A 25000-nucleotide genomic window follows, 5' to 3' on the forward strand; every position below is an offset into this window, starting at 1 on the left:
TTATGTGGGTTCATTCAAGCCTGCGTGCATCCTGGCTGGGCGGAGGCTGCACGCCCCCATCCAACCAGCCTGCACCCCAACGATGCCTCCATCACGGCTCCACACCGGGGTCCATGTTGGCTCACATATTTGTAAGGAGTAATAATACATGATGTAGCTGATACTTATCTTCAGATCCTGGAACTGTTTCTCTGGTCGCGCCCAGATCACCATGAAATCGTCTCATTCACTCCACTGGCGTACTGTTGGCCTACTTAGGCAAACATGCACCGCAGCACGCCAACACATTCTGTTTACTGTACATCCTCTTACATCGATGAGCTGGTGTCACCCTCTCATCTGCATACAAGAATGCACACCCGGGTGCGAATGAACATTGCGCCCACGGTGCTAATTCACACCCATGCAAACACAGAGACAAACTATTCCAATTTAGTCCTCAGTGTGTGAGTTTATTCAGGCTGGCAGCCATTTCAAACATTTTTGGTTTCAGAGGAGCATCCAAAAGAATCCAGACAGTTCAATCACCGTGCCCATCCTGAGAGCACAAATCACCACACTCATATTAACCTGATTCACCGTCAACGTGAACAAACAGGACCACATCAAATCACTTTGAACACAGAGAGAGGGGGTTGAGGCTAATATGCATTCGGTATAAATGTGAATGTGAGCGATCAAAACAGAAATGTCCCACATGAAAGTCAATCTATAAAAAAAAAAAGATTCAAACGCAGCTGCAATTTCAAACAAAAACACACACAAACCCAGTGAATAGTGGTGGAGCCATGTTGGAAGTCTTTACAATGTTTGACCAGCAGTATTGAGTGTCTGCAAAATATGATTCTCTATAGGAATGGTGCCCAAAGTGGGGTCTGGGGACCTCTAGGGGTCCTTGAGGGTCCCACGGGGTCCCCAGACAAATAAGGAATAGTTTAATGTGATTATTGTTTCACTCACTACAAGTTAACACAATGCAAGAACTATATAAGGATATATAAATAAATAAAATAAATAAATATAGGTTTCACTGACACGGCTTCTTCCCCATATACAATAGAACGTTATGTAATCCTATTCTAAATCACAAATACATATAAATAATAAATATATTTTCAGATTGCTTCTTTGGGACATCATTTTAATCAAATGGAGGTCACCTATTTCAGGGTTCTTGATATGAAAAGCTAAGCAACTTGTCTGACTTCCTTTCAGCAGAATCACTTATAACATGTTAGATTACATCTCTTTCCCCCCATAATGACATTGTATTTGCACAGTAACTAAATTTGAGAAAGTTGATTTGACACAGCTAAATTGTGTTGTAATAGGCCTATCATCACTCTGTCATCTGTCATCAACTATGAATAATTAGCGGCCAGACTTCAAGTAAGACTTTTTGCTGGGTTTGGTCATAAAAGTATATGATTGCAAATAGGGAGAAAACCAGAGCCTAGTTTATGTCTCATATTTTGTTACGTCTCGGCTCGTCCTCTCGTTTGTCAGATTGTCAGACAGACTAGCAGTGAAATTGCCTCTTAAATGTAAATACCATTATGAACACCATGACACACATGACACGATGACACACATGACACACATGCTAAACACTCGTTACACAACGCAATATTCGGAGAGAGAAAAAAATCCCACTTATCCCTAAATACTTCACAAACACACCCATCCCACAGGGGTAAATATGGGGACCAAACCAAACAGGATGGGGCCTAGAAAAAAAGCCTCCTGTCGTCACGACACGATGAGTCACAGTCTGCACCGCTCTCCTCCGCCCTCATCTCTTTGCCCTTCAGTCACCTCGTCTTCAGTCACCTCGTCTTCACTGTGGCTGCTCTCTGCGGAGAGAGAGACACGTTTGAGACGGACAGATGGGGGCGAGCAAGGAGGACAAATTGGGGCGGGGTATGAGCGGAATCCTAAGTGTAGAGTGTATAGGGGGTTGAAGGTGAATTGCCGTGTGTCACTCTTGCCACCAGAGGCCGCTGTGGCACCATCTGCCTCTTACACAATGACACCCAAACACATTTGCATGCACATGTTTGAAACGGACAGTCACACCAAACTCTCTCTCTCTCTCTCGCTCTCCCTCTCTGTCAATCTCTCTCTCTCTCTCTCTCTCTCTCTCTCTCTCTCTCTCTCTCTCTCTCTCACTAATGCCTACATGCACAAACTCACATGGGGTCATAGTTGCTCTGCTCTTTAGATTTCAGGAAGCGCATGGCGAAGAAACCCCCAGCCTGCACACAGAGCACCAGGATGACGCCACCGATGAAACTGGACATGTCGAACTTGGCCTGGGAGAAGTCTGGTCCCGACTTGGGGCTGCTGCCATCATCTGGAGGGGAAGGGCAGAGTTTGATTAGGAGTGGATGGAAGATATTGTGGGGGAGCTTTTCAAAGAGAGGGACAGTTTGTGTCTTCATAGGGAGGGGAGGGGGGGAGCAGGGAGGGTGAGTGACGGGGGGAGCAGGGAGGGTGAGTGACGGGGGGGGGGGGGGGGGTAATTGTAGTTGGCGTTAACTGGCAGGCGTTTGGGAACATTTTACTCAGCTCTTATGGGAACAAAAGGTGTCTGACGCAAGTGAGACAGAGAGGGAGGGGTGTGAGTAGCCGGTGCAATTCACCTGAGTCACCTCCGCCTCCTCCAGTCTCTACAACTGGAACAGAAAGAAGGTTACTGAGGTCGCAGACGGATATCCTGTAAGAATTTGTATTGGTATTTGAAAACACAGTTTGTCCCACCTGAGCAGAGTTCAGAAATTCTGGTCCAACTACAGTTCATTTCTGTTGAATCGCCCTCATCCAACATACATATGCCTGTATCATTACCTAGGACAGAAAGTACAAGCATTTAAGTGTGTGTGTGTGTGTGTGTGTGTGTGTGTGTGTGTGTGTGTGTGTGTGTGTGTGTATGTGCGTGCATGCGTGCGTGTTCCTGACATACTAAATAATTCACTCATCTAGTACAAACCAGGGAAGGTTGTGTTACAGCAGCCATGATGATTGAATTACTATCAGAGGTCAATGGTGTGTGTGTGTGTGTGTATGTGTGTGTGTGTGTGTGTGTGTGTGTGTGTGTGTGTGTGTGCGTGCATGTTTGTGTGTGTGTGTGTGCGCGCGTGCATGTTTGTGTGTGTGGGTGTGTGTGTGTGTCACCATCGGGGCATAGCCTCCAGACACAGCCAGTCAGGTTGAGGATGGAGGTGCCGACACACATGTCACATGACTGAGCTTGAGAACAATCTGGAGGAGGGACAAAAGTGAGTCAGCGTGAACTGTCGGTCAATAATAACATTGACTGACAGACAGTCAGACACACAATGATCTTCCCACAGAAAGTTCCAACGGGCTTAAATTAGCACAGAACGTCACATTAACTTATAGACAATGACATGATATTAGGTGAGTTGGCAAAGACTCACTGAAGTAGAACTGAAAGAAAACTCTAGACTCTCATTCACTCCTCACATTTACACTCCTTGTCAGTTTGTCAAAAAAAAACACAACTAAGAGGAGGGATATTATCAAGGATGGACCTATGCAGATCAGGTCACACTGAAGGAGACGAGGAAGTCAAGGAAATGACACATAAAGACTAGGAACATAAAGTAACACTGAGACAGTCAATAAGACCCCTACCTGACTGTGAGTATGCAGCGGTCACCATTGCTAGAAGCAGCAGTGTGGAGCAGAGGGCCTTCGGTACCAACCCTCGCATCCTGACAGCCAGTCAGTGGGTCTACTGACAACACCCACACCTGCTACAGAGCAGCAGTTAGCGGATTAGAGGGAATGTCAGTTGTAGATTTAGATGGCTGCAGTAAGTCTTCAGAGAGTATCCAACGGTGTTGATGGAGATGATAGCTGGGGGAATGGTTCCAGGCGAGGACAGGGAGAGAAAGACAGGAGACACAGAGACCTGTGTAACATGAGCGACACCCTCAACCTGGTTCCCTGGCAACCGCCCGGCAGCTCGGCCCTCCTGAAATACACACCGCCCCGGACAGACTGACACCTGTTTACTTCAACAAGCTGCAGACAGAGGCAGAAATGTACAGTATGTGGCACTGGGCACGCGCGTGCGTGTGTGCGCACACACACACACACACACACACACACACACACACACACAGCTGTACTGTATGCACACATGGGTCCCCATAGCGGCAGGGGGTAGGGGTACTCACTACCCAAGCTGACGGAGGGCCTCTAAAGTGTCTGGACTAGAATGCCTTTTGTGGACGTCTGTATATTTATATATATATAATACATATAAACTTGATCTTTCGCTTTACTGTCAGTTTGCGGTGAAGCTTCTGGAGGGCCACCACCGCTGTCCTAGCTCGCAGCGCTTCCAATCAATGGAAAATCCAAACCCAACCTTTTCCTCTCACCGATTAACGGCCGCCCCCTGCTGTTCGGGAGGCTCCACAGTATTTAGCAAATAAATAGATTAATATTTCTACGGGGATAAAACCCTAAACTCCCTTTGATCAGCTGTTAATCAATGTTCGTGGTAATGATGAAAACATACTACTTGAACAGTAAACATCACTGTTTAGATTTTATATGCATGTCTTGGATTTTGAACACCAAAGTGGAAAAAGGGGAGTCCCACACACTGTCCAAACGTGCAAATCAAAGAACACCAAAGTGGAAAAAATATTCTTGATAATGTGTAATGATAATGTAGTTGGTATTCTAATCTACAGTATATTGATCCATCATCAAGTCACCACCCCAAGTCCAAAGGTGTTTAATTTGGCTTGGGTAAACAAGCCATATATTGTTATATTGAACATAACAAAAGAAACCCATCAAAAATGTTTAGGAATTTAAATCCATTCACTAGAGACATACTGAAAAAAATAATCAAACCAAACACAGTACAAACCTACATGCACAGAACAGGCACAACATAACAGGTAACAGAACACCCAGTGGAGGAGATACTTATGTGCTTACACACCTTACATTAAATGGTTACTCTCCTGTGTGGATCTTCATGTGTCTCTTCAAGCCCCCTTTATAACCAAAACCTTTACCACAGACTGAGCAATTACATTGTTTATCTCCTGTGTGGACTATCATGTGTCTCTTCAAGTGTCCTTCCAGCTCTCCCACCATGGGATTTGGAGCTGGTTCTAGGGGCTCTGGAGGCACCTCCATTTGAGCCCCTGGAGTCAGTGGACCTAAAGTGGCTGTCCTTCAAATATGCCCTTCTGTTGGTGCTGGCCACGGCCAAGAGGGTGGGGGAGCTCCATGCTCTCTCAGTGCATGAAGGCATGTGCAGTATAGAACAGTATAGTTCGGTCCCCTCAGGGGCCACGCCCAGAGCTTGAGCCCCTGGGGAAAGGGATGAACCAGAGCACCTTGTGCCTGGGACAGCAAGTCCCGCCGCACTGGAAGCTCCCATGGGGTCCTGAAGCTGCTCTCCCTCCTGACTGAAATCCTGTTCCTCTTTAATGTGTGGGGGGTCTGGGTCCTCTTGGTCCAGACTGGAACTCCACTCCTGCTGCTCAAGGGGAACCTCTTGATTACTGACCAACTCTGGTGGTATGACTGAAATACAGACATACACACGTTAAGGAAAACTGTGTTTGCAAGTTAACCTAAACTTGTTCTGACAGAAAGACATCGTGCAACTGTGCGCCATTGGCTCATACTACATCACAGTTGCTCGAGTGACATCACTGATGTTGTGATATGGACACACACACACACACACACACACACACACACACACACACACACACACACACACACACACACACACACACATATTCAAGTCTGCTCCCAGCCAACCTGCAGACTTAAACAACTGCACACACACACGCAAGTGAAGTAATGTTTATTCATATATTAGTTATAGATTATTAGTTGTAGAATTAGATGTGGTGAACTGACATTTTAATCATTATGTTCATGTCCATTGATATTGTGATTAATTCAATCTTTTTATTACCCTACATAATTCTATGAATCTTGGTTATTATTCATGAGGTATTTTATCTGTGGAAATCTGTGACAGAAGCTTACGGACTTTGACCCTTCAATTAACTGTACAATGTACATTATATCATTATGAGACTGATATGATAATTTGGTTTGGTGTCTAAAATTGTCATAACTTGACTTTTAGACAGGTGTGTGGCCTTATCCACGCTGGTGCCCTGAATCTTACAGAGAATACAATATTTTCTGTCAAATCTGATACTTTCATGAATATTAATAATTCATAATTATTAATAATCATATTTCATAACCAAACCAGCTGCTACGAGCACAACACTGATGACATCACTTCCATCACAAATCGTGACTGACACCACCACAGACAGACAGACAGACAGACAGACTGACAGACACCACTTAGCCAATTTTATAACTAAGATAATCATCAGTAGGGCCTAATGTGGATATGATTAAATGGGTAAAGGCAAATAATAAGAACAGCTGAGAAAAAAAACAGTCTGGTAATTTCTTACTGTAATGCAGCCTTTATCACAATATTACAATATCCAAAATCTAAGACAATATCTAGTCATGCTGTATCACGATACAGGCTAATATCGATATTGCACAGCCTTATGGATGCATTTTGATCATGTGCTTAGCTATCATCTGCATTGCACTTGCTCACAACAACATGAATATCATAAACTGTGTGTGTGGTTATTAATGTAAAATAACATTGAACATGTCACCAACCTGCTCTGTGGATGCGCACTACAGGATTTAAAGCAGCGGCCAACAGCTTCTGCTCCCTCCTATGGTTCCCTCCCAATCTGCCGTTTTGAACGTGTAAACATGTTGATTTAGTGGCAGCAACTTTTCCTCCTCAATAAATTATTTGCTGACAACGTTTAGTTGCTAGCCTACTTAGTTTGTATAGTAGCTAGCTATCACCCATACATACAGACTTTGCCGAGTTAAAGTTATAAAGTAAACTTGTAGGCTATTTGGGCGTACGCAGGTGCACCTAATACATCCATGAGGTGCACACCGGCCGCCATTTTGCGCAAAACCACGTGACAATTTTCCACCTGACCCTCTGACCTGACTGTTCCTTCTTCGCTTCGGGTGGCCTACGAACGAAATAATAGCAAACGCCATAGTCTATTATTGCTCCCTCTGCAGGTCAATGTATGCAAACACATGGGTTTTCATGCAGTTGCTCCTCATCACCACTACACCAGAGAGTTACAAATTGGAAATTGCTAGGGTGACCAGATCCCAGCGAAGTTTGTGTGGGACACGTACCAATGCTAGACAGGTCTGATCAATCGTTTGGTGAATGAAAATGGTGAAAATGGCGGTCATTATTTACCCCCCCAAAGCCCAAGATGACAACTTCAAATGTCTTCTTTTGTCCTGACCGCGACAGTCCACAACTCAAAGATAGCCTACCCAGCAAACATTTTCACGCTGCTGCATAGCCACGTTTGGAGAAGCTTCAGCAATGCTAAGGAGAGGGGCTACTGCTGGCCAAGCTCGATTCCCTGTATCACTCTCAGCCCTGAGGTACTGTATCGCTGTGGTCCCACGGGATTTCAGGATTGCCTACGATTTACGCCCCCAACCCCCCCCCCCCCCCCCCCCCCCCGGCCGCTTGTGTGTGTGTGTGTGTGTGTGTGTGTGTGTGTGTGTGTGTGTGTGTGCGCGTGCGTGCGTGCGTGCGTGTGTGTGTTTGTGTGTGTGTGTGTATGTATATATATATATATATATATATATATATAGATCTTAATGTTTACATTTATCTGGGTTTGGTTGCAATCTACAAAACTGCAAACAAACATTTCTCAAAAAGATGATACAGCATTTGTTGTGGCATCTGAGACAAACTGGAACACGAAGGAATATAATATATCAAATTTTATTTTTTATTTTCTTTTGTTTGCAGTGCAGACTAACTGTCCTTGCTAGAGGCATGGGTAATGCAGCGGTAGATTCCCTGTCTACCAACACAAGGGTCGCAGGTTCGAGGCCCTGTGGTGCTTTTCATTCAGTCATTTCATCTTTATTGTAGGTCCATATACAAGAAAAAATAAATATAATTAATAAAATAATTATCAATTATAATATGTCAATTATTAGCTAATTTGACAGCATAATTGATCCAGTTTTGACATTCAAATGTATAGGCTAGTTATGCTAAGAACTGTGTCAATGTAGCTGTGATTTATAACAGTATAATTTGCATTACTGGATGTGACTTGAGTGACGTAGGCTAGTGCCGGGTTTCATCGACCGGAAGAGTGTCCTAATATGGCTTCTTCAGCAGAGGATGAGATTCCCAGTTTGCATTGATTTGCCGTCCGTGAATCCCCCCCCCCCCCCCCCGAGACCCTGTCAGGCTGTCAGCGAGCGGACTGCTATCATTCAGATGAATCATGTTTTTATTATTATTATTTTTTATTACCTTATGTCACAACATTATGTCACAATGTGTTTCTGTGATATGCAAATCAAGGCTATAAGGTGTGAATTAATCAGATAAATGTCCTTAGCTCTGACGTTGTGTCGGCTTATAGCCTACACCCAGCAGCCTCTCCAATGGCCAAGGACTATTAATGTGGCCCTAAAAACTTTCAAATGGCTTCGGGAACTCATCACCTACGCACACTAGGCTATGAAACATAGGCCTATCGTGAATAGGCTAATTATTCAACCTATGAGCAAAACCGCCTTCCTACTCATGTAGGTGGATAGTTTACACTCCAAGTCACGCATTTTGAATCTGTCTCTCTACTCTGACAATGCATCACTAGTATAGTCTGTCAGATTCAAGGACCCGTCGATGCAAGGACCCCATGAGTCACAATGCTGTTTCAGCACCGCGGACAGCGCCTGCCACGCGGCCAGCAGCCCGCAGCTGTTCCGCCATGCAGAGCCCCTCCCTCCCGCACAGAAAACACCCCCCCAAATCCATTCATCGTGTGTGTGTGTGTGTGTGTGTGTGTGTGTGTGTGTGTGTGTGTGTGTGTGTGTGTGTGTGTGTGTGCGTGCGTGCGCGTGCGTGCGTGCGCGTGCGTGCGTGCGTGTGTGTGTGTGTGTGTGTGTGTGTGTGTGTGTGTGTGTGTGTGTGTGTGTGTGGAGGAAAATGGTCCAGTGGTGCCCATAATTATTTACAAGAAATGAGAGTGAGCCGCAGTGGGAGGGGCGGGAGATATGCCGCATTTTTCTGAATGAAATTACTCCATACACTGCCCTCCCCACCACCATCCTCTACACTGGCACCTCATTGGTCGAGAACTCACAGTCGCTGACGTAAGACAGGGTCTCTTGTGGAGGTGTCCGCACGCAGCAGCATCAGTCTGCCTCCCAGAAAGCGCTCTGGAAAGCTGGAAGATTATAAAGCAACGCCAAGTGAGACCTTGGTGTAATAACTATAGGGATACGAAGCTGTCTAACACACTGGGACTATCGCTGTTATTTTAAAGCGATACCGGCCATTAAAGCGGAAAGACATCATCACCTGCCCATCATCCCTCAGCTGCTTGGATCATTTGCGGGTGCTGATCTTTGTGGTCTCGGGAAGGAATCAACGAATCGCGTCCATTGGATAAGGTGAGCATTTCACAGCATCTGTGCGTGCATCATGTCTGTGTGTGTTCAGGGCATCCTTTGTGGTGCGACGAACCTATAGCTGCGATTGTGCTACAACGGGGTCTTCCGCACCAGGACGTGCAGGGGTCTCCCCCGCACACACTGGGGGGGAAGGGGGGGGGGGTTGTGGAGGGATGCTTCTAATCTCCTAATACACCGCAACACTTATGGTTTGTGCGGTATAGGAAGCCTTGTGCAGCACTTATGGTGCGGTTTGTTTCTTGTATATGACCTGATTGGAATCTGAATCCAAATTCAAACAATGTGAGTGTAGCCTATGACAGATTAATTTATGGTGCTGTGGAATGTCTGCTCAGTGCCCTACTTGGCACATGCAGCAGCAGGGAACTGCACTGCTGCGACTGAACGCATTTATGCTGTGCAGAGGCACGGAACATGCCCAGCAAGCAGAGAACAGACATTATAATACTGACAGTGTAAACAAAACTAATTAAGAGGCTGCTTTGGCGAGTGATGGCCCATTCCCTCAAATATAAAAGAACCAGAGCACATGGAATTAGTGTACAATGTGATAGGTCCATCTCATTTTCAAGACATGCCGTATAGGATACAGTGTGTTCCATCCGTCCACATAGTGGAGATAAGGCCCGGGGGGAGGAGAACACTACAGGACATCATGTTCGGACATCCCGGGGAGGGAAGGCTTAATGGTCACGACTGATTATTCTGTAGCTATTTAGAGTTTTCATCTTAACAACAATCTGAACCATCATGTTGATGTTTCATGTTGGAGTGAGTGAATATCACAGATTCAAGAATGGAGACTGGCTGCCAATATGTCAACGAGAGCCCAGTTTACAGTGAGAGGGAGGCAGAAGAATGCTATTAAAAAGTTTATAGCCCAATGATAATTTCTAATTATAATAATGATGGGATGATCATAAGGGAACTCCTGACATACAATGAGTGTGTAGATTGTTAGCCTAACTATCATTCCCTTTGTTTTAATGAAGCCTATTACTCACCTCCAAATAAACCTAAAACAAAATCAGTGAAATCAGTGAAAAATCAGTCAGGATGTTTAAAGTCTTCCAGTGTGTCCCCATGCTGTAAGAGGATGGTGTGTGAGATCTGAGGCTCACCATCACCCTCCTCATTAACTCTTCTGCTATGTGTGATGTCACATTTGGCGTCCAACAGGAAGAGTTGCTAAAACCACACATGGGCAAAATGCGGCCCCAGGGCCGGACCAGGCCCGTGGACCATTTCAATCCGGCCCCCAAGGTCGTCAAAGAAAAACAAAACCCCAAAAACTCAATAAATTATGTTAATAAATCTCATCTGCTACAGCCATTGGATTTGTATCACTATTATATCTGGTTCGGGAGATTAATAGGAAATTACCATTCACAACGGGAGAGAGGGTTAAAAATAGGGAGACTCCCGCGAAAATCAGGAGTGTTGGCAGGTATGATGTCCAATGTGCGGCCTTGGCCCTTCACTTACTTGATGTAAGTCAGTACGGCCCTCTGGAAGAAAACATGTTGCCCACCCCTGTGCTGAACGGACAGGTGGAGTGAGGATGACCCGGTGAAGCTAACGTCTGCGTGTTTCTCCTTCTTCTCTCTCTGTAGGTGAGCAGCCATGATCCTGAACGCCTCTGACCTGAGCTGGGAGGAGTCCTCCGGCGCCGGCCCCTCCCTCTCTCCGGACCGACCTGACTCTCCTCCGTACCAAGTACCCCCGCTCAGTGTGTGGGGTGTGGCCCTGTGTGTCTCAGGAACCCTCATCGCCGCCGAGAACGCCATAGTCATCACCACCATCTTGGCCACGCCCTCTCTGCGCGCCCCGGTTTTCCTGCTGCTCGCCAGCCTCGGACTAGCGGACCTCCTGGCGGGCGTGGCTTTGATCCTGCACTTCCTCTTCCTGTTCTGCGTGGAGCCCAGCGATTGGTCCGATTTGCTGACCTCAGGCCTGCTGGTGACATCGCTGACCGCCTCCCTCTGTAGCCTGATGGGCGTCGCCCTGGACCGCTACCTGTCCCTGAGCCACGCCCTCACCTACGGCTCCAGCCAATCCCGTCGCCGAGCCGCCCTGCTGCTGCTGCTCGTCTGGGCGGGGGCGTGCGCTATAGGGGCGGCGCCCGCCATGGGGTGGCACTGTCTGACAGCGCCGCGCTCCTGTTCTGTGGCGCGACCTCTGACGCGGACGTACCTATCGCTGCTGTGCAGTGGCTTCCTGGTGGTCGTCGTGGTAACCTTGCAACTGTACGCCGGGATCTGCCGCGTCGCCAGGCGGCACGCCCACGCCATCGCCACCCAGAGGCACTTCCTCCCCCCCAGCCAATCATATGCAAGCAAGCACAGCAGTGGGAGGGGCTTCTCTCGGCTGATCGTGGTGCTCAGCGTGTTTGTGGGCTGCTGGATGCCCTTCTCCCTCTGGGGGCTGTTGGGCGACGCCTCCAGCCCTCCGCTCTACACCTACGCCACCTTGGTGCCCGCGGCGGGTGGCTCCCTGCTCAACCCCGTGCTCTACAGCCTGAGACACAAAGACATCCGCAAGGTGCTGCTGCACGCCTGCTGCCCGCACAGATACACACACAACACACACGTACACCCCGTAGACGTGTAGACTGCCAGTCACATCGCCCACAAACTACACCAGACATACTTTACCAGGATACACACGTTAGCTACATAGACTGCCATATCTATACCCAGAACATTAAGTCAGTTTACACACACACACACACACACACACACACACACACACACACACACACACACACACACACACACACACACACACACACACACACACCTTGGAGTCCATCTGTAAAGCAAGAGCAATCAGAATGTACTGTGCTGGCATCCATCTTGGAACAGCCCCAGAGACTGAATGTACTGTCTTTGAGTACTTGTGCCTCATTCTCTGTCAAGTGTAACTCCCCTGGATCCCAGACTGAAACAATGGATCCCAGACTGAAACAATCACAGGATCCTTTAGAAGGGGACGCACCACGAGAAGTGGATTGACCATCTGCACTTTAAGGAAAAAGGATGGGTTGAAGTGTAAGCCTATCCCAGCGTGATGACGTCAGCGATCCAAAGGCCGCCAATTTTTTTTATGACTTGAATGCCTAGAAAACACAATGTTCTAGAACTCTGAGATTCTATTTTGCACATGCTGTAAAAGGCACTTTGAGAGTTACTGACCATATGTTCATGTTGCACAACCTTTTTGAAATGACTGAATATTTTATAACGATGAATAATAAATATCATGCTTTTTCTACCGTGGTGATGTAGTCTCTCCTGACTGGTGCTGTGCCTTTCAGAGTGTTTCCCTCTCTCTCTCTCTCACTCTCTCTCTCTCTCTCTCACTCTCTCTCACTCGATTAAGAACAGACTGATGTTCCTTATTCTTGTATCCTAAATAATTTGGTGGCCAAAGCCAGCTCCAACACATCACCACCATCACTCTGCACTCTTCACGTCCAACAAAAGCAATGTTTGAAGGAAGACCGAGCGATTATGTAAGATTTTCCTCCCCCCCACATTAGATCCATCTCCAGTCCCCCGGGCCCTTACAGACTCAGCACTGAGCACAGTGAAACACCCAGCCACACTTTCCTCATCGCATTATGTGAATATGGAAAAGAAAAAGATCCAAACATTTACTGTCATTCACTCCATCTTTATTGATATAATATTAAACTATAAATCATTTAGAATTAAGGCAGGAGAAGCAGAACTTTGGCTAAACATGCTGTGCGACCGTGCCTTTGACACAGGCAAGACTCGTTTTAAAATAAAAGGCACTTGAACAATACATCTGGCCCACAATGATCAAAAATCAGTCGGTTCTATATTCGAGTCATCGATGGCAACGCAACTGTTATTTTGGAAGTGACCAGTGTGGATAATCAAGTTAAACAATGGAGACACTGAAATAGAATATAAAAAAGGCACTTATAAAGGAGGCAGGATAAAGGTCGAGACGAGCATCTCATTCTAACCAGAGCAGCACAGTGATTTGAAGGTGTGCACCTGTCGCCTTAGTTCTCACCCAGCAGGAAAGTTCAACATGGAAAATGACAGACAGAAATAAGTAACAGAGCTGAAACATTGTACAAAATGAGTCACGGTGCACAAGTCAAACACTGCAGGCATCTGACATGATGGTGCTGCAGCCCAGCCAACACTTAACTTATTATCTACAGTCATTACCATCACTCAGCCATGCTGGCTGAATTCACCCCTGTCGGGCGTCTCTCATTTACAAGGCCATTGTTCCCATGACAACCACAGAAAAGGATGGGGATAGAATACAAAAGCAAAGGAATATAGCAATATCTGTGCTTTAGGTTTCAAATGGATTGTATTGTTTTTAAGTAGATATGATTCGTTATGTCATACACACCATCATCTTAGCATCTATATAATCCCTCTATGAATGTGTACAAGAGCGACAGAGCGAGAATGTTTTGAAGTGTCTTTCACTGAGTACATATAAATACTGTGTATGTAAAGCTTGCTTGGATGCACGCGCTCCCTCTCCACCCTTACCGGAATACAGTATATCAAAGCAGGTAATTAGCCAACAGCAGAGGGCGCTTCATTCAGACAGTGACATAAAGCTATTGAGCTATTAGAGTGTGGTGGGCTCACAAAGATTCAGGCAGCAGATCACAAATCAAACAAGCCCTCTTACATTTTTTTTTCTTTTTCTGATTCCCCCCCATTTTCTCCCCAATTTTACTTGGCCAATTCCCCCTGCTGCCCCGGGTCGCTGCTCCACCCTCTGCCGATCTGGGGAGAGCCGTAGACTAGCGCCGTGCTTCCTCGGACACATGCGCAGTTGCCAGCCGCTTCTTTTCACCTGACAGCGGGGAGCTTCACCGGTAGGACGTAGCATGTGGCAGGAGCACGCTATCGCCACCAGTTCCATTCCGCCCCGACCAGGCGCCCCGACCGACCAGAGGAGGCACTAGTGCAGCGACCGGGACACATACCCTCAATCCGGCTTCCCACCCGCAGACACAGCCAATCGTGCCTGTATGGACGCCGGACCAAGCCGGAGGTAACACGGGGACGCGAACCTGAGACCGTGGTGTTGGTAGGCAGGGAATCTACCGCTACACTACCCGGACACCCCCTCTTACATTAATAACAGCGGTGTGCCAGCCGTTGCAGTGTAAAATGTCAAGGATGGCACGTGCACACGAGCCAGCGCACACTCTCGTATTTGGACTGCTGCACCTCTTACCTTTGGAATTTCAGATAAATGGAAATAAATGAGTGGAGGAAAGGAATGTGACTGATAATTAAAAAGGAGGAAGAGTGAAGTCATGGTGCACGCGCACACACACACACACACACACACACACACACACACACACACACACACACACACACACACACACACACAGACAGACTCTCTCTCTCTCACACACACACACACACACACACACACATACACACCATAGACCTCTACTCCATTGGTACCAGAAAATGGAATTTGAATGGAATTTGAATGGAACTGGCCAGAAGTGGCTGTAGGCTGAGGAAGACTACAGTGGTGGTGGTGGTGAGGATGAAGAGGGGACGATCATTCGGACCACTCGTCATCGTCGAACTCGGAGGAGTCGTCCTCGCTGTCGCTGCACTCCACGGCGATACGGCGCGACAAGATGGCCGCCACGTCGTTGCCAAAGTGGTCCCTCTTCTCCTGATCCCGCTGCTCCTCCACCTTCCGCAGGTTTAAGCCTGGGCGGAAGTTGGTGACAGTGAGCATGTGTGCGACTAACAAACTTTGACATGATCATTCACAAGCAGCATTACTTCTGTGCTCACAGACATATTCAGATACCTCCAATAGAATGCTAGGCTCAGTCAAGCAATCTGATTGGTCAAAGGTGTTGTGTTCCAACGGTGCTAATAATATCCCTAACTCATTGACTGCTGTGCGTAGTCTTGAGTCTTAATCGGGGAGCTGGTGGGCGAGCTTTCTTGTTGTCGCCTGGCAGCATACAAGACTGTAGCTGTTATATAAAAGCTATAATTAAAGACAAATGTACTGTCTTGTGCGTCATACCCATCGTATCGCTGTAAGGTATTATAGCTATTTTATAAAACAGATTCCGGTCCTTGATTGCGATTGGCTGAGCTGCGTTCGAACCCGTCGTAAAATACTCACATGCGCATCACGTGTATTACTGTGCCATTTTAGCTACCTACTATAGCTAAGCCCGCTGCCTGCTGGCTGTAACAACGTTTGTCAGCCTCAAAACACCAGCAGCGAGTGACCAAAACATTAGATTGTTCACCATTTCGAGTCATGCTCTTCCTAAGGAGGTGCATTAGCTTTCAAATCTGTGGTCTGGTTGCTGATACCAGCAATAATGCTGCCAGACGCTGTGAAATGATCACCTTATGCAGGGCAGGCTGAGGAATTAGAAGAGCTAAGAAGTGTTGCTAGAAGTGTTGCTAGGCATGATGCAGAGTGGTGGGCAAAGGTGGCAACACACTGCAAGGCAAGTGGTGGTAACACACCACAATATTAATAATATAAAATATACTGTATATGTGGGTATGAGTGGTTATTGCCACTTACTGAATTAATATGCAATCACAATAACAATGATATACACCATATGGCATACTGTATGTAGTAATGTAGTATTCACAGGAGTATTTTACAGAAGCTTCAATTGTGATTCAGCCAATCAGCACTACCGTAACTACATTACTACACTATCCATTGAGCACTAATGCGTTGTCCAGCAGCATGCAGTTGTCTTACCTGATCGGATGGCGTGCAGCAGGTCACTGCGAGGATCTTCCTCGGGCTCGGGCTTAGCCTTGGGAGCAGAGCTGGGAGCCACAGCGCCCCCAGAGGAGGGGGGAGGTGGGGCAGGGGGCCCTGAGGATGGCGGAGGAGGGCCAGGGGGAGGCGGAGGAGGGGGAGGGGGAGGCGGCGGGGGACCCCCACCCTGGGGCAGGGCGGGCGGAGGAGGAGGACACACCGAGGACATGCTGGGGGGAGGAGGGGGAGCAGGGGGGGAGGGATAGGCATTGGGGGAGGAGGAGGGGGGAGGAGGGGAGGGCGGGGAGTCGAACGCGGGCGGAGGCGGGGGGGCTCCAAACCCGGAGGGGGGAGGCGGGGGAGGGGGCGCGGGGGGAGGGGCGAGGTTGGGGCGGGAGTTGCCCGGCGGGGAGCCAATGGGAGGAGCAGGTGGGGGGTGGTTGGGACTGAGCACGCTCATACGCTGCTTCTGGTTTTGTCCTCCGTCATGATACCTGCCAATGACAGAGCACAAGGATATCACAACTGAACCTTCCATAACTGTGTTTCCCCCCAGAATCTTCATCTGAAATCATAATTCCTTTGTAACTACTAACACAGTAGCTCATGTTTATGAATGAAACAGACTGAAAGTTAAGAGTGGATAACAGTGGGTGTGCGATCCATCTTGGCAGCAGTGGACCCTTGACTCGTGACGTGTGTATACAAGTGCTCTGCAGCTGTACAGAGTGCATGTTAGTCACTGCTTGTTGGAGGGTGGAGGTGGGAACAGCATTATGTATATGGATGGGTCTGCACTTATGAGTATGCTACTTACGCCATGTCTGGTGGCGGAGGAGGCAGGAAGTCATCAGGGCCAGGCAGAGGGAGAGGCGAGCCAGGCTCAAAATATGAGTCTGTGCTCTGCTCGTAGCCATCAGAAAAGCCTTCTCCAGATCCAATGCTGCCATTCAGACCGTCCATAGAATTCCTTCAGAAACATTTAAAGACGTCAATATCGGCTCAATATTCTTCTCTGAAACCTCTCCATAGAAAGGACTTTGACAAGTTTGAATAGTAAAGCATTTATGGCACAGCAAATGACCATTTATGGATGCAATGAGGATTTTGTTATTTTGTGAAATCACCCTTAAAACACTTGAGAGGAATTGTTATTTCTCTTTTTTGTAACAATGCATTTCGAGCATTTGGAGCAGCAAAAACACGAGGGAAAATGACAGTGCAGTTACCTTGTGCAGCCTTATAGAGCTATGGAATATTAATAATTCATAAAATTGTATTGTGACGTGCACAGCAGCAATAGGGGATCGGTTTGACCTTCAACTTGACAGTTTGACAGCTATTCCCACCTAAAGAATGATTTTTCCATTCAGCTGTGCCTGCCTAGGATTGTCTAAACAGTGAGTAGGCAAATTAAGGTCATGCATACCGCTGAGGCAGCATCACCGGAGCTGCTAGCTTAAATGTTATGAAACAGACTAGGGGACTAGCCAAGCAAGCACATCACTTAGTCAGTCTGGCACTTTACGTCTACTGCTTTCTGCAGTGTTGGTGTGCTGCGTGATCATCAAATACTTTTCTACTTGCTATCTACTCAACATTTACACGGGGATAAGAGAAGGTAGCAAACTGTAATGTGATGTCACTCACGGCTGATTGTATGTTTGGAATACGGAGCAGACACAACGCTGATCTAGTAAGTAGCGGAGTCAGCTCTACTGCTCTTACTGTACTTTACTCTGTCTACCCTCTGGAGACTTACATCAAGTCATTCTTTGGCACAACAAACTCCTCCCCCATCTTGCGGCGTTCCCATTCGTCCTTCCTGGTCTTGATCTTCCGAGGATTCAGCGTCCGTGGGTTCAGATTGTCCTTCTTCTCCTTCTACTCAGAGAGAGAGAGAGAGAGAGAGAGAGAGAGAGAGTTGGGTCCAAATGCTTTCCTTTGATGTACAATACATATGAATGATTCACGACTAAATTAATGTTGTCTAGAGATGCACCGATTACAGTTTTCTACGCCGATTTCCAATCTTTTAATAGTCTGACCTGCTGATTCCTATTTTGGCTGATTCCAATTTTGTTTTATTTCTAAGTTTTTCTTTCTAAGCTGGCCCCTACTAAGAGAGATCAATTAGTATTTAGTAATCGATAATTTCATAGTTACCTGGTTCATACTACTCCACAATATTAACTCCAACAATAATAAAGGTCATTAGACATTTCCAAATCAAGTGGTCCACTCAAAAGTATCGGGGGTGTTCCGGGTCTCGTTCAGTGCAGCACAGACGACAGGTGACAAACAATGAATTTGTGAAAAGTATGTTAACGAGTATACATTTACAGTAATTGCAAAGCCTATACGCCATCACACTGCAATGTTGTGTGTAGTAGCCTAAAACTACGACTGTGTCGCTATGTGTCGCTATGTGTCGTTAACTACTATCAGCGACCTCCGACATCAAACTGAGAGAGGGAGAGCGAGAGAGACAGAGAAAAGGCAACGATAACCCGGCAACACGGACACCTCTATGCTGGCAAGATGTCATTATTACACGTAGAAGTGGCTATGCAGTGTTTGCATCTTATAGAGGACAGTGCTCGATGGTCCGTCTCCGAAGTGGCTGTACTGTCTGCTGCTGTGTGCGCGACGCGACCCGCGACGTGAACCATGCATGTACATTTGACCAGCATAGAATCGGACATATATGAGACTAAGGCAGATCAGATCTAATCATCTCTCTAATGTTCTCTAGTTGTTTGAATGACTGTCAGGTTATTTGTGTGTGTGTGTGTGTGTGTGTGTGTGTATATATATATATATATACGGTACGTGTGTGTGTGTGTGTGTGTGTGTGTGTGTGTGTGTGTGCGCGCGCGCGCGCGTGTTCTCACTCTGTGCTTGCGTCTCTCCTTCATGATGTCCTTGGTATCCTGCAGCATCTTCTCCTTCCACAGTTCAAAGAAGTAGGAGGGGTCGGTGTAAAACTTCAGAGCCTCCCTCCCATCGTCCCTGTGGACAGCCATTTTACCAACCAATCATTAAACTGGGTGTGTGCATGTGTGTTTACATTGTAGATAGATAGATAGATTTTTATTTCTGTGTCATGCACCATATTCAAGGTGCCCAGCCCGTCTGGGCTTACAAGACACAAATCATTCAAGTTCAACAATACAAACAAATCAACAAACAAGCTACAAAACGCTCAAACATAAACAAGACAGAGTTATATATTCAGATGAACAGCTTCTCCATTCTGAGTTTCCAAGCCCTCCCAATAAACCTGGCCAAACTGAAGACTTCATCTCTGAACAACCATTCCAACTTCGCATCATCTCCTGACCAAAATAGTTCCGGTTTCTTATTTTGCATTAACTGAAATAGAGACAATCTTGGTTCCTCATATAGCGTACAATGAAACACAAAATGAAATTCATCTTCCACAACACCTAATTCACATACAGTACAAAGTCTCTCCTCCTCAGCAATAGAATTGAACCTGCCAACCTCAATAGCCAAAGGGAGGGTACCCGTTCTCAACTGGGCACATAAAGATCTTCTGGATCTATCCAGGGGTAAAGTAACATAGGGTTCTGGAGTGAACATATTTTTAATTTGAACATATGTTCTAAGTTTTGGTTTGAGCCAGATGTCATTGGCCCATTTTTCTTTATAATCAAGAAATAGCCTATGTTTAATATAGCGAACACTACAACGTAAACTGTTTCTGAAAATAAATTGCTGGTCAGCTTCCCTGAACACATCATTGATATCATTACACCATGGATAGTTATGTGCTTTATCCCAGTTAAACACTTGTTTTGCAACTCTACTCTCTGGCATATTAGATAGACGCATTAGACGGTTCCACAATCTCAACATTTCACCTTTTTGTTTGATCAAACAAGGCTCCCAACCCATATCCCCTTGAAAAGCCAACACAGGTGTAAATGTATGTACGCCCAGAAAACATCGGATTGCACGATTTTGCATGGCATTCACCTTAGAAAATTCCTTTCTTCCCCAAACTCCAGCTGCATAAAACAAAACTGGTGACAAATATGCATCATAAAGCTTTGAAAATGTAGCATAACCAAGATTTTTACAAGTTTTTTTGTATGTTGTCTTATCTCATCTGCACACATGTGAACACGGTGTGTGTTTACATTGTATGTTATGTGTGTGTGTGTGTGTGTGTGTGTGTGTGTGTGTGTGTGTGTGTGTGTGCGTGTGCGTGCGTGAACATATGAACATTCCATAAAATTGAATTTCCTGCATTTATGCTGCTTAAATGTATACAGAAAACTGATGACGTCTGACTGATGAATGAATAAATTATTGTTGGGAACATACCAAAATAAGTACCACAACAAAGCATCAATGCATCAAAATGGAATCAAACAAAAACTTCCAAAGCCACAAAAAGTGAATTAAAAAAAATCTGTTCGTCAACACACTGACGGTAGAGTGGAGTGTATCCATGACAACGAGGGCACGTTTCTCTACATGCATTTAGTAATTGTGAGATATGTATAGCTCAGTGATTATTGAATTACTTGAAAATAGGCTGGCAAGAAAGATAGCTATGAGGAATAAACAAATGACTGGCTCTTGGTCAAGAGATGTGTGCACATTATTTTAGAACTATGGGTTATTTTTCAATAAACGGAAATCTCAACATTGGTATACTATATAGAATCTGTGTTTACTCAGTATAAAGCGCAATGGGTTGATGGTATATGGACTAAACCAAAACTGCGTAAATTTAGGATGATAAAACATGAATTTGGTACTGAAAATTATGTTGTACATAATTAGGCATCGTGTGTGTGCGTGCATGAGTGGTTAGTGTTCCTTGTATGTTGTGCTGATATATGAATGAATAAGAGCTATGAATCAGTGTGTGTGCAGGCTCGTACCGGTACTGGCTGAGGTTGTTGAGTGGCGGGGGCGGGTTGCAGACTTTGTAGGTGTCCTGGACGGGCATGGGCAGAGACGGCCTGGTGAACAGCTGCTGGTCCTGGGTCAGATCACTGCGGAAAGCCTTACGGGTAGTGATGGCCTGTAGAGAGACTGAGAGAGGAGGAGGGAGACAGAGGGCTGAAGTGCTAATCAATATACCGGAGGTGGTGAAGTGATTTTGATGATGTCACTGTGTGGTCATTTTTCACGGACAATATTTTAGTCCTTTTTCAGTGGCTGATTTTTTTTTGTTATTAATAAAAAGGCAGTATTTATACTATAGTATTTATGTATAACCTGGTTGTATGTCGCTTTGGAGAAAGGCGTCATATCAATATCAATATCAATAAAGTAAAGTAAAGTATTTTTGGCAGGTAAATCTAATCAGATTTTTGCTTCACAATCACTGACATCACTAACAGTCAGGCTCAAGTGTTTATCAGCATAATGTTTAAAAATAGACTGAAGGTGGTATGTTTCATGTGTAACTCAATCTTAAAATATGGGACAATGTTACTATTTAGCTGTAGCAGCCAGTAACAAGAGGTAGTAGTAACGGCAGTAATAGTATGTGTGCGTCCTCCTCACCCTCCTCTTCTTTGGGGTCCAGTTGGGTGACTTTGACCTGTAGACGGTCCACTCTTTCCCCCAGCGTATTTACCCTGATGGCAAATGCTCCAGCCTGCACAAACAGCTCCCCAAACACATCCTCCGCATACTTACCTACACACACAGAGACACAGACACACAGGTTTATGATTCACAAATTTATGATTCATCCCCAAAGGCTATTGTAAGTGTCGCACACTGAACTAATATTCATAATTTACAACTATGTGAAAAATAAAACTTGTGACTCTACTTCTGCCTTTCACACACAGGCATGCACACAGACACACAGACACACAGACACACAGACACACAGACACACAGACACACAGACACAGGACACTCACTGAGGCTGCCCAGCTGGCGGATAATGTTAGCCAGGCTGATGTTGGTGACACACTCCAGCTCACTGCGGATGTTGGAGGGGATAGTCTGGCGACAGACATACCGAGGCTCGATGTTCCTCGTCACCAGAGGCATGGTGGGCTGTGATGGGTCGGGCGGCCGGGCCCTGAAAAGAACAGAAGGGGAGGGGGTCAATTGAATCTCAAACACAGGTAAAAACAAACAAACATACAACCACTAAAGGACTGGAAGCTAGCACTAAATGAGTTGATGTGTCGATGTTCTGCTGACCACCAAGGCCACACAGTCGCCATGTCCTACATCTGACTGTGACACACTCATGTGACTGACGACAGACGCTTGAATACACACTTACTGTATATAAATACACACTGGACCAGACAGGGCTAAAGCAGAAGCAAAACTAAAGGCTTGCTCCACTCCGCACACAACCCACTCTCAAAATTCATCAAGTTAGTGTGAACAAAACTGGACTACGTCAGAAATGCTTTTCTGGATTTCTGGAGCAGTCGTTCTCAAACGTTTTCACATCCAGGACCCCTAAACAGACACAAATTAGACCACGGACCCCCATTTGATACGGTTTTGTCCCAGGATCCCCCATCTGATCAGATTTTTTATTTGAGATGTTTTATTCCAGAAAGTATATGAAACCCATGACCAAAATAGTCATACATTCTCTCATTGTGTTACTTATGGATGGAACTATATTGGAAAATAAAGTATTTCTTCTTTTTGATCGGGATCAACCCCCCAGGGGAACCCCCTCAAGGACCCCTGGTGGTCCCCGGACCCTACTTTGAGGAGGACTGTTCTGGAGCACTTGGCCCACATAAGTTTAAGCACATTAAATCAGATCAGATCAGACAACACATAGTCAATGTATAAATGCCAACTCCCCAACCAAAGCAGGAACTCTACATGGCACTATGGAAACTAGAAAATGACAACTCCCATAGGTGCTCAGAGTGTACTCTCCCTGCAACCAAGATAACATACATACTAGCAGAATTTGTATATAGCTGTAAGAAGCCTATACTCTGCTGTGCTTCCTATTCCCCATTTTGGTTGCCTAATTACAAGCTTTTAATGTCAGTGCTTCATAGACGGGTGAGGTCATCATACTACAACTGTTCCTCAGTGGATTCATCTGTCTGTACTTTTTCTTGTGTTGACAGACACACACAGTTGAGTTTATTTTAATTCTAAACACAATAGCTAGGCCAGGTTTATTCATTTCTCCATTTTAAGTGAGACTTGTTACAATGTATCCAGTTGAAGGAATGCAGCCTCCTGCCGCTGTTCTGTCCAAGTCCAGTCTGTCATAGACATTAGCCTATTCGGAATGATCTTGAACTAACTAATTAAGGTTTTAGATTTTTTGAGAATCCCGGGGCCTAGTTTTAGATACAGGAAATATACCAATACATCGGAACCGTCACACTTCAATACCCACAACATTCAAAAATGGGTTGAAATAAAACTTGGGATCTCGGCCTTGACAGAGCAGGAAGTAACTTGAAAGCGCCTCTCATATCGAAGGGATAGGCGCACCAAAAAACATGTTCAGATCTTTCACCTTGTAAAAACAAGCACACGGGTTAAACACATTTGACTTACCGTCAAATGTGGCGACTGTAGCCGCGACCAAAGCAGCCTGGTTGTTGTTCTGTCTCAAGATTTCCACAAGAATTACGGAGCGGTACAGTATGCGGGCGACATGAACAGACAACAGAGGTCCCGGGTTTGTGAACTTCTCATTGGTCGAGGCGCGGTACTCCTCGAAGCCTATTGGCTGCTACGCCTGTCGGTTGTTGTGAACGAGGACAGGATATGGAAATGTAAACGTAAAGAGCGCAACTCCACCCTGACTAGTTGTAAACATCTGGCCGTAATTTGCGTAGCGGAGGGTGGAGGCATGAGCGCATTCCAGTGTGCACTGGAGCGGGTTGGAACGCGTCCGAGGAATGACTGGCATTGTGCGCAATAAGCTCGATATGGAGAAAGAGCACTTAAGAGGATTCATAACTGGTCCTTCCCCTGTGTCTCTCACCTGAGTAGCTCACAGCTTTTTCAATTTGAAATATATAGGCTATTTTTTTTTATAAAGTAAAAACGTGAGGACAAACCAGGCAGCAGGGTTTAAATCATTTTATTTCAAATGAACTTAGAACCTGTGACCATGTGGCAAATAATAACAGTTGTTTAACATTGGCTTATATAGCTAATTCTGTGCAACCTATTGTAAGTTGCAGAACCACTATGCATCTTGGCAACAGTTGAGTAAGTTAAAGTTGAGTAAGATATCTTACTCAACTACCCTACCATATAGCACACACTCACCTTCCTGTTCTCAGCCGTGCTCACAATAAAATCAACTTATTAAAATCCAATTAAAGCCATTGTTGCAGCCTCTCTCTCTCTCTATAATTTGAATATATATATATGTATATATATATATATATATATATATATATATATATATATATATATATATATATATATATATATATATATATATATATATATATATATATATATTCAATTCATGCCTGACTCAAAAAACACCAATTGAATAATTAAACCCGTAATTTATTAGAATAGTTTGATAGACTTTATTATCAACTACTCGTCAGTGCATGTGTTTATCTGATCACTAAACCTCTCC

At 45.5% G+C, this 25000-nt stretch overlaps 3 protein-coding genes across 3 annotated transcripts; 1 reads left to right on the forward strand and 2 right to left on the reverse strand.

The window, feature by feature from the left end:
- Window positions 1-489: 489 nt before the first annotated feature.
- On the reverse strand, window positions 490-3736 carry cd164l2 (CD164 sialomucin-like 2; the record flags this gene model as incomplete). Its single annotated transcript, XM_083645997.1, has 6 exons — window positions 490-538; window positions 2194-2353; window positions 2643-2675; window positions 2761-2847; window positions 3175-3261; window positions 3658-3736. The coding sequence occupies 6 exons, from the start codon at window positions 3734-3736 to the stop codon at window positions 490-492; spliced, it is 495 nt and encodes a 164-aa protein (XP_083502123.1).
- Window positions 3737-11232: 7496 nt separating this feature from the next.
- Window positions 11233-12219, forward strand: gpr3 (G protein-coupled receptor 3; the record flags this gene model as incomplete). Its single annotated transcript, XM_083646577.1, has 1 exon — window positions 11233-12219. One exon carries the CDS (start codon window positions 11233-11235, stop codon window positions 12217-12219), a length of 987 nt encoding a protein of 328 aa, XP_083502703.1.
- Window positions 12220-13269: 1050 nt separating this feature from the next.
- Window positions 13270-24080, reverse strand: wasf2 (WASP family member 2). Its single transcript, XM_083646110.1, has 9 exons — window positions 23953-24080; window positions 22314-22477; window positions 21946-22080; window positions 21315-21468; window positions 19290-19407; window positions 18158-18279; window positions 17213-17365; window positions 16393-16889; window positions 13270-15356 (listed from the first exon to the last, which is right to left on the reverse strand). The coding sequence occupies exons 2-9, from the start codon at window positions 22444-22446 to the stop codon at window positions 15199-15201; spliced, it is 1470 nt and encodes a 489-aa protein (XP_083502236.1). The 5' UTR covers window positions 22447-22477; window positions 23953-24080; the 3' UTR covers window positions 13270-15198.
- Between the last annotated feature and the right edge of the window lie 920 nt (window positions 24081-25000).

This window comes from Poromitra crassiceps (genome assembly GCF_964638095.1).
Source record: "Poromitra crassiceps genome assembly, chromosome: 11".
Classification (NCBI taxonomy): domain Eukaryota; kingdom Metazoa; phylum Chordata; class Actinopteri; order Beryciformes; family Melamphaidae; genus Poromitra; species Poromitra crassiceps.

Coding starts and splice junctions, on each gene's coding strand:
- wasf2 (XM_083646110.1), bottom strand. CDS start 22,446: ATGCCTCTGGTGACGAGGAACATCGAGCCTCGGTATGTCTGTCGCCAG. Junction 18,280..19,289: donor AGGAGAGACGCAAGCACAGA/GTGAGAACACGC, acceptor CTCTCTGAGTAG/AAGGAGAAGAAGGACAATCT. Junction 16,890..17,212: donor CCTCCGCCACCAGACATGGC/GTAAGTAGCATA, acceptor TGTCATTGGCAG/GTATCATGACGGAGGACAAA.